The 11950-nt window shown below is 50.4% G+C and overlaps 1 protein-coding gene and 1 long non-coding RNA gene across 2 annotated transcripts; both read left to right on the plus strand.

Moving 5' to 3' along the window:
• Positions 1-365: 365 nt before the first annotated feature.
• LOC135291222 (uncharacterized) lies at positions 366-5946 on the plus strand. Its single transcript, XM_064405252.1, has 5 exons — positions 366-1119; positions 1749-2096; positions 2937-3103; positions 4095-4215; positions 5306-5946. The coding sequence occupies exons 1-5, from the start codon at positions 366-368 to the stop codon at positions 5374-5376; spliced, it is 1461 nt and encodes a 486-aa protein (XP_064261322.1). The 3' UTR covers positions 5377-5946.
• Positions 5947-6184: 238 nt separating this feature from the next.
• LOC135290585 (uncharacterized) lies at positions 6185-7873 on the plus strand. The gene is made up of 2 exons (XR_010353352.1): positions 6185-6428; positions 6738-7873. It is a non-coding gene; the product is annotated as an uncharacterized LOC135290585 (long non-coding RNA).
• The last annotated feature ends 4077 nt before the right edge of the window (positions 7874-11950 follow it).

Here is an 11950-nt window from a genome sequence, read left to right on the forward strand (position 1 = left end):
CACTACAACTCCAGGCCAGAAATCCCTTGAATAAAGCAGCATCCATCCATGGGGCAGCACTTTAGCTTTGAAATCAATCTGACAAACCTGCTGCCCCTTCCTGCTGCTGTAGCTGACTCTAAAGCACGAGAAATGTGCCAACTCTGCCAAAGACTGGCAGACATGGTGAGATAAAAAGAGCCAGTCTGCTGAAAAGGAGACCAAATGAATGTTTTCTAATGCCCCCTTCTCATCCTTTCCCCAGCCAAGCCAGAGCAATGTCCTTCCTCTCTGTCACCGATGGTGACCCAGGCACGGGATGCACAGTGGGGACAGAGCCCGCAACTGCTCCCAGTGCCTTCGCCACGGGCTTCCATTGCCCTGAAATGCCGTGCCGGGCGCTGCCCTTCCGTGCCGTGCCGTGCCGTGCGGAGCCCGGCCAGCGCCGGGAGCCGCCCCGCCCGCGCTGTGCCCGCGGCCCCGGCTCTGCCGCGCTCGTCCCCGCCAAGTCCGGCCCGCGCCGGGGCCGCGCTGGGCGCGAGCGCAGCGCCCCCCTCCGGCCGCGCGCCGCCGGCGCAGCCGCGGCCGTTGCGCCGCGGGCGTTGCGGCCACAGGCGGCGATCGGAGCCATGGCGGAGCTGCCGCTGCCCGCCGGGCTCAGCGCCAGCGCCTTCCCCGCCAAGCTGTGGCGCCTGGTGAACAGCCCCCGCGTCCGCTCCGTGCGCTGGGACAGCCGCGCCCAGGGGCTGCTCGTCGACCGCTCCCTCTTCGAGCGGGAGCTGCTCAGCCCGGGCGACGCCCACGGGGGCGGCGAAGGGGTGGGGCCGACGCCGGACTCCTTCCAAGCCACGCACTTCGGTAGTTTCGTGCGGCAGCTCAACCTCTACGGCTTCCACAAGGTGCCGAGCCGGGTTGGCTCATCTGAGCCCGGCGATGCCGGGGGCTGGCTCCACTTCAGGAACCCCAACTTTCGCCGCGACCGCCCCGACCTCCTGCTCCATATCAAGCGCCTGACCAGGGCCAACAGGCAGCGGCTGGCAGCGGGGCTGGAGGTGCGCAGCCGCCAGCCCAGCCGCTTCCAGCAGCTCCGCACGGAGCGGCCGCTGGCGTCCTTCCCTGCCGGGCAGCCGCCCAGAGCCGGTGAGAAAGAGTGGGAGCTGTGGGCGCGGAGGCTGGCGTGGGCTGTGGCCGTGGGCCCTGCCCGTGCTGGGGCTGCTCAGCGCAGCTGCCCCGGCTGGCACAGGGGCTGTCCTTGGGCAAGGCAGCTGTGCCGGCAGGGCCCGGGCGCTGTGCCGGCTCTGCCGGGCTGCCGGGGCTGCGGGACGGTCCCGCCGCGGCTGCGCTCACCACAGCCCGGCCCGCTCGGCTGCAGCTGGCCCAGCCGTGCGCCGTGGCTGGCGCTGCTCCTTGCCTGGCCCAGAGCCCTGTCCCGGTCAAGCGCAGCTGGAGGGAGCCTCCTGTCCCTGTAGAGCAGAGGAGAAAGCACCGGGCAGTTGGGTTTCTGGCAGTTGCCTTCTGCCAAGGAGCAGCAGTGGGACAGTTTTCCCAGACAGTTGAACGAATAGGGCAGAGCTAATTAGACAAGGAATTGTTAGTTGAATAGCCCCAGAACATGTGGGGATTTTTTTCTTTCTCACCCTGTTTGGGAGGATGGGAGCTTTTGTCTTTCCTGATAGAAGTACAGTTGCTGCCAAAGGAAACACACCCAAAGACCAATAGTGACGCGGCCTTCTCTTTGCTTCCTTTCTTCTTCCCTCACTGCTACACAGTGCTCTCATACCAGGACCTCACTGCTGCCTCACCTGAGGGTTTACAGCTGCCTCCAGGCCCTTCCAGGCTAAGCGCAGGTGCTCAGGAGTCTGACCTTTTCCTGACATCTCCCAAGAAAGTCTTTGCCTCATCTGGATTTCTTGGGGTTTCATCAGAGGAACCAGGCACCAGCAAATTTCATCTCAAGCGTGAGCTCATCATTCCGCTGGTTCCCATAGACTGCAGATGCCGCCCTGAGCTCACGGTTTCTCTGCGTCCCATAGACCATCACAGCCCTTCCATGGCCTCTCCAGAGGGAAGCAGCTGCACATCTTCAGAGCAGTATTTGCCAGCCTGCAGTTCATCAGGTAGGGAAAGAGTTTCTACCCTTGCTTTCCAAGCAGGTCCTGGTTAGTGACCCTTTAAAGAGTTTTCCTGCAGTGCTCTATCATGGGTAGATCTCAAGCGAGAATCGGGTAGAAAGTGTCAAGTCGCCTAGGAAGAGGGATCTTGAAAACAGAAGGATTTTCTGCCAGCTTTTCCTGTCCTTGGTGCAGATTTGGAGGGTGTTCTGGGCATTTTCCAGACAGCCCTTCTGTAGGGGTACAAGGGCAAGGCAAAAGATATTGCCTAACAAGTCATCAGTGTTAGGTGCACTCCCCTCTTTCTTTGAATGAAGCCAGACTAGGATGGTGAGAGGATATTGCAGAGGTTTAAGACTGTCTGCCCTGAAAATCAAGCCAAACCACTGAAATGAGCTCTGCCTGCCCTAGAAGAGTTGGAGCTGCAGAATACAGCCTCACCCACAAGGCTGGTTTTAGAAAAAACTCACAGTTTAATTTCAGCATGTGTGTCTGAAGATCTGGGCTCTTCCTGGGTGAATCCACTTTCTGTGGTCTTTTGTGATGAGAAACCAAATGTAGCCAAATCCCAAAGCTGCTGGGAAGATGCAAAAGGCTGTGATTATAAAATGTGTGTGTGTGTCTATATCCCTTTTACAATCCATGCTTTAATCTGTGTACATGTGAATTAGGATAAATATTTTTTAAGAGGAGAACTCACTCCCCCAATCCCCTGGCAAGTCTGAATACATTTCTGGAACTGAGGTTGCTCTGTGCTTCCTGTGATGTTTGATCCAAGGCAGCACTAGAGCTCTGTGTCCCAAAGCCACATTGTGGAGCCTGACCAATGTGTTTGGATTCTTGCAGCCACCCCAGGCACTTCAGGCCCCAGCACTCCAGCTGGCAGTGCTGGTTTTGCACCATGGACAGCCCCCAGCTGGCTGTGGAATACTCCTGGGGAAGAGGAATTGCCACCACCAGATCTGGACATGGTGCTTGAGACGCTGGAGGAGATGTTTTCTCCCTCTGCTCAGGTAACTGCATTGGACAGGGAAGAAAAGGGCTGGGAGCTGAGAGCTTGTGAATGTTGTTGCATGGCTGAGAAGCAAAGGCTTCTTGAGTTCAGCTCAGTGAATGGACAGGAAAAGATTTGCTTGGTGAAACAAGACTTCCTAAAGAAGAGGGAATGAAAAAGTCTCCCCCTGAATAAGGATGAAGAGGTGTGAGCCTGTGTTGGTCAGGTTTGGGTGCCTGTTTTCCTGGGAAGAATCCCTCGTGCAGGGGTGTTTGTGGTGAGGAAGTGGAAGCTTTGTAGGTTCTAAGAGGCTTTGTTTGGTGAGAAAGAAGAGAAGAGTGTTTGGAGAATTGCCAAGTGTCCCGTGCAGGGAGGGGCATGCCAGAGGTGCCTGTTCCAGCAGCAGATGTGGGCTGTGCCTCTTTTGGGTGGGAAGGCCAAGGCAAAGCAGGGCTGGGCTGCAGCTGCTGCTGCTGCTGTGTGAGCCCTGCCGGGCGTGTGGGCGCTCCCAGAGCCGTGTGTGGGGCTGGGCTGGAGCTGCAGCTTTCTTGTCCTCTGGGTAACCTGGTGCCTGCAGCCCAGTCTCCATCTGGGAAATCCTCAGCTGGGCAAACTGGCCAGTCTTGCTGTCCATGTTGCAGAGCTCAGTCACCTTGCTCTTGGGCAGCTCTGTGGGAAGAGATGTGGGTTCCCACGCAGTCCCTGCCAAGCTGCAGCCTGGATGAGACTGCTTTGCTCAGGGTTGTGGAGGAGGAGCAAATCTCTGTGCCAGGACTCCTTCCTTAGCAGCCATTCCATGTGTTCAGTGTCACCCCCACGTTCAACACTGTCAGCTTTGACAGCTTTTGGACTGTGTTTGAGAAGTGAAATTGTTTTGACTCTTGAAGGGCTTTGGGGCCCAGAGTTCTTGTTAGGAACAAGGGATTAAGAGTGTGAGGCATGGAGTTGTTGGACCAGGTGTTTGGTGTAACTGGTGAGAAGGGTTTCTTCCTTTCTGTTTCTCTTTCAAGGGGAATATTAATGTTGCCCCAGAGTCTTCAGGAGGGCAGCCTGTGGACAGAGCAGAAGCAGAAGGAGCTTTGCCTGGCACCAGGAGGTGCGGGAACAATTCCCAGGAGCCCGAAGAGCTTGGTAAGGACAGAGTCCCCCTTGGTTTAGAGAGGTGTGAGATGGCTGCTCCGAGCCTGCCTCTGGCAGCAAGGGAGATGAGCAGAGTTGAGCTCCTGTCTGCAGGGCTGGTGCTTCCTGGTGCCTTTAGTTCAAATCCTGCACTGGCACAATCTCCCCGAGCCCTGCCCTCCACGCTTCTCCAGAGGCTCTGACACTGAGTCCTCTGCTGTGGCAAGGGAGAAGGGAATAAAGCTGACCTTGTGGAGTTGTGTCACCAACTCGGGTGTCCCAGTTTTGTGCTGATGTCCATGGATAAATTTGCTGTAGGGTGTCAGTGCTCTGGAGGCAACACTGAGTGACTCTTGAAGGGAGAGAAAAAAACCACAAGAAAAGGTCAGTGTAGAAGTCTGAGCTGTTTGTCTCCAAGCATTAAATCAATGTTGTACCAGTCTGCTGGTAGGTGTAGTGAGATACATTAAAAATACAAGCAGCAGAAGCTCTGAGGCCAAGCAAATCATCAGTCACAAATCCAGTAGCTCAAGGAAAACCTGAAATTACCCCAAATTAGTGAGAACTAAAGGAGAGATAGAGCACTTTGGATCTGCATGCTTGAGCAAAGCTGGTGCAGCCTGCAGGCCTGCTAGGAAGTTCTTTCCCTCCCAGCTGTTCATCCCAGAGCTGGTGGTTGTTTTGGAGGAGCTGTTGCTCACTGCAGAGGGCAGGTTGCAGACGGCAGGGAACGGTGCTGATTCATAGCTCAGCTTCCAGCAGCCCTGAGCTTCAGCCATTTCAGTGGGGACTGAGGTCTCTCTGTCAGCACAGAGAAAGAACAAGGCTGGGCTTCTTTGTGGCAGCTGGGGCTGCCTGTGTTTCCAGCTCTCATGGGTGCCCTTTGCACTACAAGGGTTTTGACTTAATTGGGATTCTTCAAAACTTCAGAAATTTTGAATGCTTGGATGGATTCTGACTCTTTAAAGAGCAGGCTTCAAATTGCCAAGTGAGACTCTGCCTTTCAGGCCATCTTTTACGGTCTTTGACACAAGGACAGTGACTTCCAAGAGGAAAGATGCACAGAGGCCAATATTGACCCAGTGTTCCCTTTGCTTCTCAGATTTCCACCTAATCTACCTTGCCAGGAGGGCTGCCCTGCGTGAGAAAAAGGATCGGAGGGAGAGCCTGTGACCATCGGGCAGGTGGAATCCCTCCATTTATACATAGATTTATAGATTTCCATAGTTCTATTTATATATCCTTGTAGTTACATTTATTGATTTATACAATCCTATTTATATATCCACATAGTTATATTTGTAGGTTTATAGAGAACATATATATATATATATACATCTATACAGTTAAATCTATATATAGTTTTTGATGTGATAGAGTTATATTTATGTGCATGTAGTTACATTTATAGATTTTAAAATTTACATTTATATACATAGAGAGTAATAATATATTTTTAATATTTTTATATTTATAAATCTGCATCGATATGTAGTTAGAGTTATATGGATTTTTAGATGGATAGATTGATGTTAGTGTAGGTCTAGGCAGTATTTTTGCCTCTTTCCCCCTCGGCTGCCTTTTTCACCTCTGGCTTTTCCCCCTGTGCCCCCTGTGTCCCCTCTCCCTGGGCTGGGTCCGAGCTGGCGGCCGGGCCGGGCGCAGCAGCAGTTCCAGCCCCGGATGTCCCTGGAGCGCTGGGAGCTGCCGGTGGCCCCAGGCACTGTCCCCTGAGGAGCTGCTGAAGGACGGTGAGACTGAGGGGGCTGAGGGGGCTGAGGGGGCGGTGGCACTGAAGGGACGGTGACCCTGAGCTGCTGCTGGGGCTGAGGGCTGTGGGGCAGCCCAGGGCCATGGTGGCACTGAGGTGACAGGCAAGTGGCACAGGCTGAGGGGGTGGCGGGTCTAAGGGGACGGGATGGGTCAGAAGGGACTGAGGGGGGTGAGAGGACTGTGAGGGGCTGGAGAAGCTGAAGGGGGCTGGGGGTTTGGCGAGAGCATGGCAGGGCTGAGGGGATGGAGGGGCCAGCAGGGAGCACAGAGGGCTCCGGGACTGCAGCTCTGCCAGGCCTTGGAACCAATTCCAGAACCTCCACTTTTGCCACAGCTGCAATGAAGACCACGAGGACCGCCGGAGACTGCCGGGAGCCAGCAGGGAGAAGCCGAGGGCCAGCAGCAGGAGCAGGGAGCGAGGCCCTGCTGCTGCCAGCCTGGAGAGAGCCCGGGTGAGGCCCCAGGGCCGGGGAGGCAGGGTGGGGCTGAGGCTGGCATGGGCTGTGGCCGTGGGCACAGGGGCTGTCCTTGGGCAAGGCAGCTGTGCCGGCAGGGCCCGGGATCTGTGCCGGCTCTGCTGGGCTGCCGGGGCTGCGGGACGGTCCCGCCGCGGCTGCGCTCACCACAGCCCGACCCGCTCGGCTGCTTTCTCTTTCTGACCCTCCTGGGGAGGTTCTGACATTTCCTCTTCCCTGATGGAAGTGCAGCTGCTGCCAAGGGAAACGTGCCCCTACTGACTGAGTGTTCCCTTTGCTTCCCAGATGTCCCATCTGCTGTCCCTGTGCAGGAGAGCTGCTCTGCCCGGGAGGAAGAGGCCGCAGGAGAGGCTTTGAAGATGGGGCAGCTGGGGTCCCTTTTCTTTCTGTAATATATCTATTCATATATATAGTGTATATTATGTAATATTTAATTTCTGTTTACATATGTAGATTGTTATATAGGTATTTATATATATAACAATATATATTTTTTATATATATAAATATTTCTGTGTGTGTGTGTTTAGTACTATTTAAACATGTATGGAGTCATATAGTTGTACAGTTGTATCGATAAGGTTCTTGGTACAAGGTTCCTTGGGGAGGGAATGCAGCGGCGACAGCTAGCCTCTAAGACTCTGACTCCCGGGCACGCTCCGGCCGCGCCGCCGGCAGCACTGAGGGGGGAAGGGCACTCTCCCCCTGGGAGACTTCCTAGGGAGAGTGCTTAAGGCTGAATGCCTTCAGAAGGGCGAGAACCCCCAGAGCCGTTGGAAGAGGAGCTGGGCTGCGACCCACAGGAGAAAGACCGGACCGCGCCGACAGGGAAAACGGGAGGGTTTATTGAAAGTGCGTCGGGCGCGGACAAAAATGCTTGCCCGGCAGGGCCTTATAAACAGAATACAATGACCAATCTAAATTTTTGAGAGGAGGGAATAACGCGTAACAAACATCTTGGATCTCCAGTGGGAATAAACTGAGGGTTGAACCCTGACCTCTGGTCCAATCACTCAGTGTCCAAGACAGAAGGTTCTGGATGGAAGGGTATGGACACTGAATAACAGACAGGCAGCCAGGGAGGGATTAGGAGAGATAACTCGTAACTGACGGGACAATCAAGGAGAGGGGGAGAGAGAGAGAGCCCGGGCAAAACCATAACAGGAATGGGGGGTACAGGAATAAACCAACTTAAAACTAATGCACCCCTACAAGGGAATGCATATTTTTGTATTTCTATATGGGCTGTACACTTGTAGTAATATGTAATAAATTAGGTTGTTAAAGTCCTAATTGATCTTTGTATCTAGTGAGTTGTAGAGGCTGGCAATAAATTAGGTTTTGTTAACTGAAGTTGGTATTTTTATATTTTTACATAGACTGGTTGTAGTAATCTAATAAATTCTTGTTCTTAATCCAAATTGAGATTTGTGTAGTTCTGTATTGTCAGCACGGGTGCAGCAATTTGAAATAAATTATGTTTTTCAATGGAAATTGATTCTCGTGAGTTGTAGCCGCAGCTCTCTTCACAGAGAGCAGCAGCTACATCGTGTGTTTGTCCATCAGCAGTGTGGCAATCTGCAAGAAATGCCATTTGTCAGCTGCGATGGGGGTTTTGTGATTTGTGCTACCCCAAGCCATGAGCAGATGGAAATGCTGCAGGATTTGGGCCATGGAAATCTCCGGCCACGCCCAGCACATGCCCCACCTGCACTCAGGCTGGGCACAGGGAGCGCAGATTTGGGATGGCAGCAGAGCCACACGTTGGCTCAGCACTGGCTGCCAAGGCCTGCTGAGAAAACTCCGGGACTCCACTGGGAGCAGAGCTCCTGCTCTGTGGATATGCAGATAATTCAGTCCATGTTTGGTTCTTTACAGACATACACACACAGAGAGCTGTAGGCAGCGCTCAGTAACCCGTGACATACTCGATTGTGGGAACTGAAATGGATATTTCTCTGTTTAGAGGTAGGGGCAGCAGAGTGGTGCCATTCTGCAGCCATCTTGTATCAGGCAGTGGTCGCTCTGTCTAAGCAGTGCAGTTGCAGCAGTCTGTAATGAATTTCCCTTTTCAACTGACATTGGCTTTGGGGCACTTCTCATTTCCGTGATGAGCGACCACATCAATGTTTGTCCCTATTTCTTCACTGATCCTGAAGCTTTGACGAGTGTGTGACAGGCCGTGGCACCCAATTCCTCACAGGTGTGTCCAGCTGTGGGTAAGAGACCTGTCTTGTCTGTGAAACATCCGTCTGAGGGTATTTGTCAGAGAGATGTGGTCCATCTCCAGAACCCCCTCAGGCAGCACCCTGGCTAGGGAGGGGAAAAATGTAAGGGGATTTATGGCATTTCTTCTCTTTTATCATGTATTTGCACGAAGCTGTAGCCTAAACTTAGTAAAGCAAAGGATAGACTTTGTTTGGTCATGCCGTGTGGAGCAAATGGTGCAGGAACAGCCACAAGCCAAACTGCAGGAGCAGCTTCTTCTTGGTCCTAACAGGACATTGTGTACAAGAAAGCACCACAATCTTATTGATTCGATGTTGGGAAGGATGAAAATTTGACAAGAAAGTCTCACAGATACGTATGCTTAGCAGAAAGATTTTTGAATGTAGAAGCTGAGGAAGGAATAGAGATGGAAGCAAGTTTTGATATAGAAGAAAAGAATTGCTGAGCCAGTCTTACTGGATAACCAAGGAGGCAAAGGATATGTTAGTTAGAAGGGGTTTTTATGACTTAGAACAAAGGATAAGCCCACCTCAAACAAGAAGAGGTTTTTACTAAGCAGAAAGATAGCACAGGCAAACAAGTCAGCAAATGTTGCAAGTAGAAAAAAGGTGTCAGAATTTTCCACTGCAAGAAAACTGAAAAACAACTTCTGGCTTAAACTGTAAACACATTTAGTGATTGGAGAATACTAACATGAATATGGTAATTGTAGTAGTTATGATAGGCTATAGATAAAAGTTAAGGTATAGATTGGTTCTACTGTATTAAGATGCTCAGCAAAGAAAAGTATATAATGCGTTTGTAACCTGAAGGAAGGGTCTCCAGGCCTGCCTGCAGATGCAGCTGACAGCTCTAGGCACAGGCTCTGTCGCCCACGACCCTGGACTGCTCTAACGTCTTGCATGTGATAAACTGCGTTTTGGAAGAGCCGCCTGGAGTCCCGCATCTCTCATTTAGGCTCTTACAATTCACCTCTTAGGTAAAACCACAGTGATTCACCGTGTCAAACTAGCTGGGGATGGAAATAACAAACATCCCTGGGCTGGGGCAGAAGCCTGGGAGTCACACGCTTGGAAAAAGAGAGCTGGCAAAGCCAGCCCAAGGCGCAGGCACGCATTTGGCTCCAGGCAAGAGGGATCTTGTAGTGCACAGCTCGGAGGGACTCCAGGCAGAGGAGCCGGCCGGCGGCAGGGAGCAGCTCCCGCTGTCACTGCCAGGGAAGGACTCGCAGGACGCAGGAGGAGCGGGCACATCGCGGATGGACAGCGGAGCCCCTCCTGAGCCCCGAGGTGATCCCTCCTGCTGCTGCAGTCACAGCACAGCCACCTGCCCTGCAGGCTCTCTTTGCCTTCCTAAGCCTCAAGCTGTGTCGGTGTTTTTCCTTTTCATGAACGGGCCGGGGCTGCTCGGGTACAAGACTTGAGCGTTATTGGCGGGATCAGCCTCATTACATGGTTGAGACAATGGGCAGAGGGCAAAGCTCACGTACAGCCAGCAGCAGCCAAAGATTTCTTTCTTACAGAGCATCTTAAAAACTTTTTAGCCAATAGCATGTTGCTAAAGCTTACAGACAGTAGTTTTAACTGATTACTAAAAGTACACGTACACCTGCTTCACACAGTGCTTGCGTGTCTTCTTTTTATTAACAGTACACAATGTTCCATTAGTAAGCTTAAAACTTTCTAGTATTTTGCTAAGCATATTTTCCTGCCATCTAAAAGTCTATCTTAGCCAAGCCTAAGACTCAAGCTCTTGTTTAATATCCTCACTTGCTCTACTATTGTAACATTTTCTACTTTCAGACTTTGCAGCTGCAGATAGCTCTAAGTGTCTTGGCTCTTTCTGTTTCTAAGGCCTGCTTTCCCAGCTTTCTAGAGATCTTCTTAGCTTTACTAATTCCTCCACAACCCACTGCAGGAAGCAAATCTGATTACAAATGATAGCAATTATACCAGATCAAAACTTGTTGGCCCACTGCTAATACTGGATGTTTAATTTTTTAGACTGCATTAAGTACCATCTGTGTTTCCAAAGGTGGTGCTCCAAATTTAGAACCATGCATTCTCTCCTTCAGCTGATACACACACACACATATATATATTTATACACACATATATGTTTGTAATTTTCTATGTTTGTAACATCTGTGTGAAGAAAGGGTAAACTTAAGAAAGTGTACTTTTTTCACAGCAGCACAGTTCCATAGAAATTTATTTGAATTTTTTTCCTGAGGTACCCATATTATAAAGACACTTTGCTAAAACTAGTAAGGATGAGAGTTGCAGGGCTGGTTTAAAATCGAATCCAAATTTGATTTCATTCTGTGCAATATTTCCATTAAATCTGAATAATGCCCAAGACTAAAATACTAGAGTTCTATTTTTTTTTCCCATAGGAAACAAGGCATAGGTGTACTTTTGATTTTTCATTTAAATAGAGGAATCCACTGGACTAACGGATACCTTGGAACTTCTTTATCATTTACAACTACCGACAGCTCTCAGGAACAGAAAGATTAAAGGAAGGGAGGAGAGCAAATATTTTAAAGCTATGACCAGAGAGTTATTGTACATCAATCTGGAGTTACTTTACATCACTTGGTTAAATACACCATTACCTAAAAATCATGTATATATGTATTTGGTAAGAAGTATCAACTGAATAAACGCTATACATAAACAAGTTCTCATCTAATTATTTTTTGCTAGCCTCATGTTCTCTTCTTATTTAGTAAAATCAGGAAGAGAAACACTGCTGTTCTTTGAAAAATTAATCTGTTAAAATATTGACAACCCTGATGTTTGATGTAGGAGTCTACAAGCAATAATTTTAATTGTCACCAAAGAAGAACAAAAGGGACACATCATCTGTGGTAAACACCAGACATTGTTGCCAGTAGGGTTGAACAAACTATCTGTATGATGTTGTACAGCAGTTAACGTGAAGATCTCATCAATGATGGAGATAAGAGACACTGACCCTTGAGGATTCAAAGAAGCATTTGATAACAATAAGAAGAGCTTATCTTGCCCATCTTAGTTATACTTAAAATGTATTTTATAGGAATTTGATTTATACTGATTGAAAACTCATCACTTCTTGTATGTTGCTGAATAACTAATGCTGATTATTTTAGTCTCAGCCCACAGACTTCAAAGATAAACACATTGCTCCAGCTTGCAGTATGGAATCAGTATCACTTGATTTTGTCACTGAAGTATCAGGAAGTGTTGTAAATGACACAGACTGCCATGGCGAGGTATTCCCAG

Source organism: Passer domesticus, chromosome Z, assembly GCF_036417665.1.
Source record: "Passer domesticus isolate bPasDom1 chromosome Z, bPasDom1.hap1, whole genome shotgun sequence".
Classification (NCBI taxonomy): Eukaryota; Metazoa; Chordata; class Aves; order Passeriformes; family Passeridae; genus Passer; species Passer domesticus.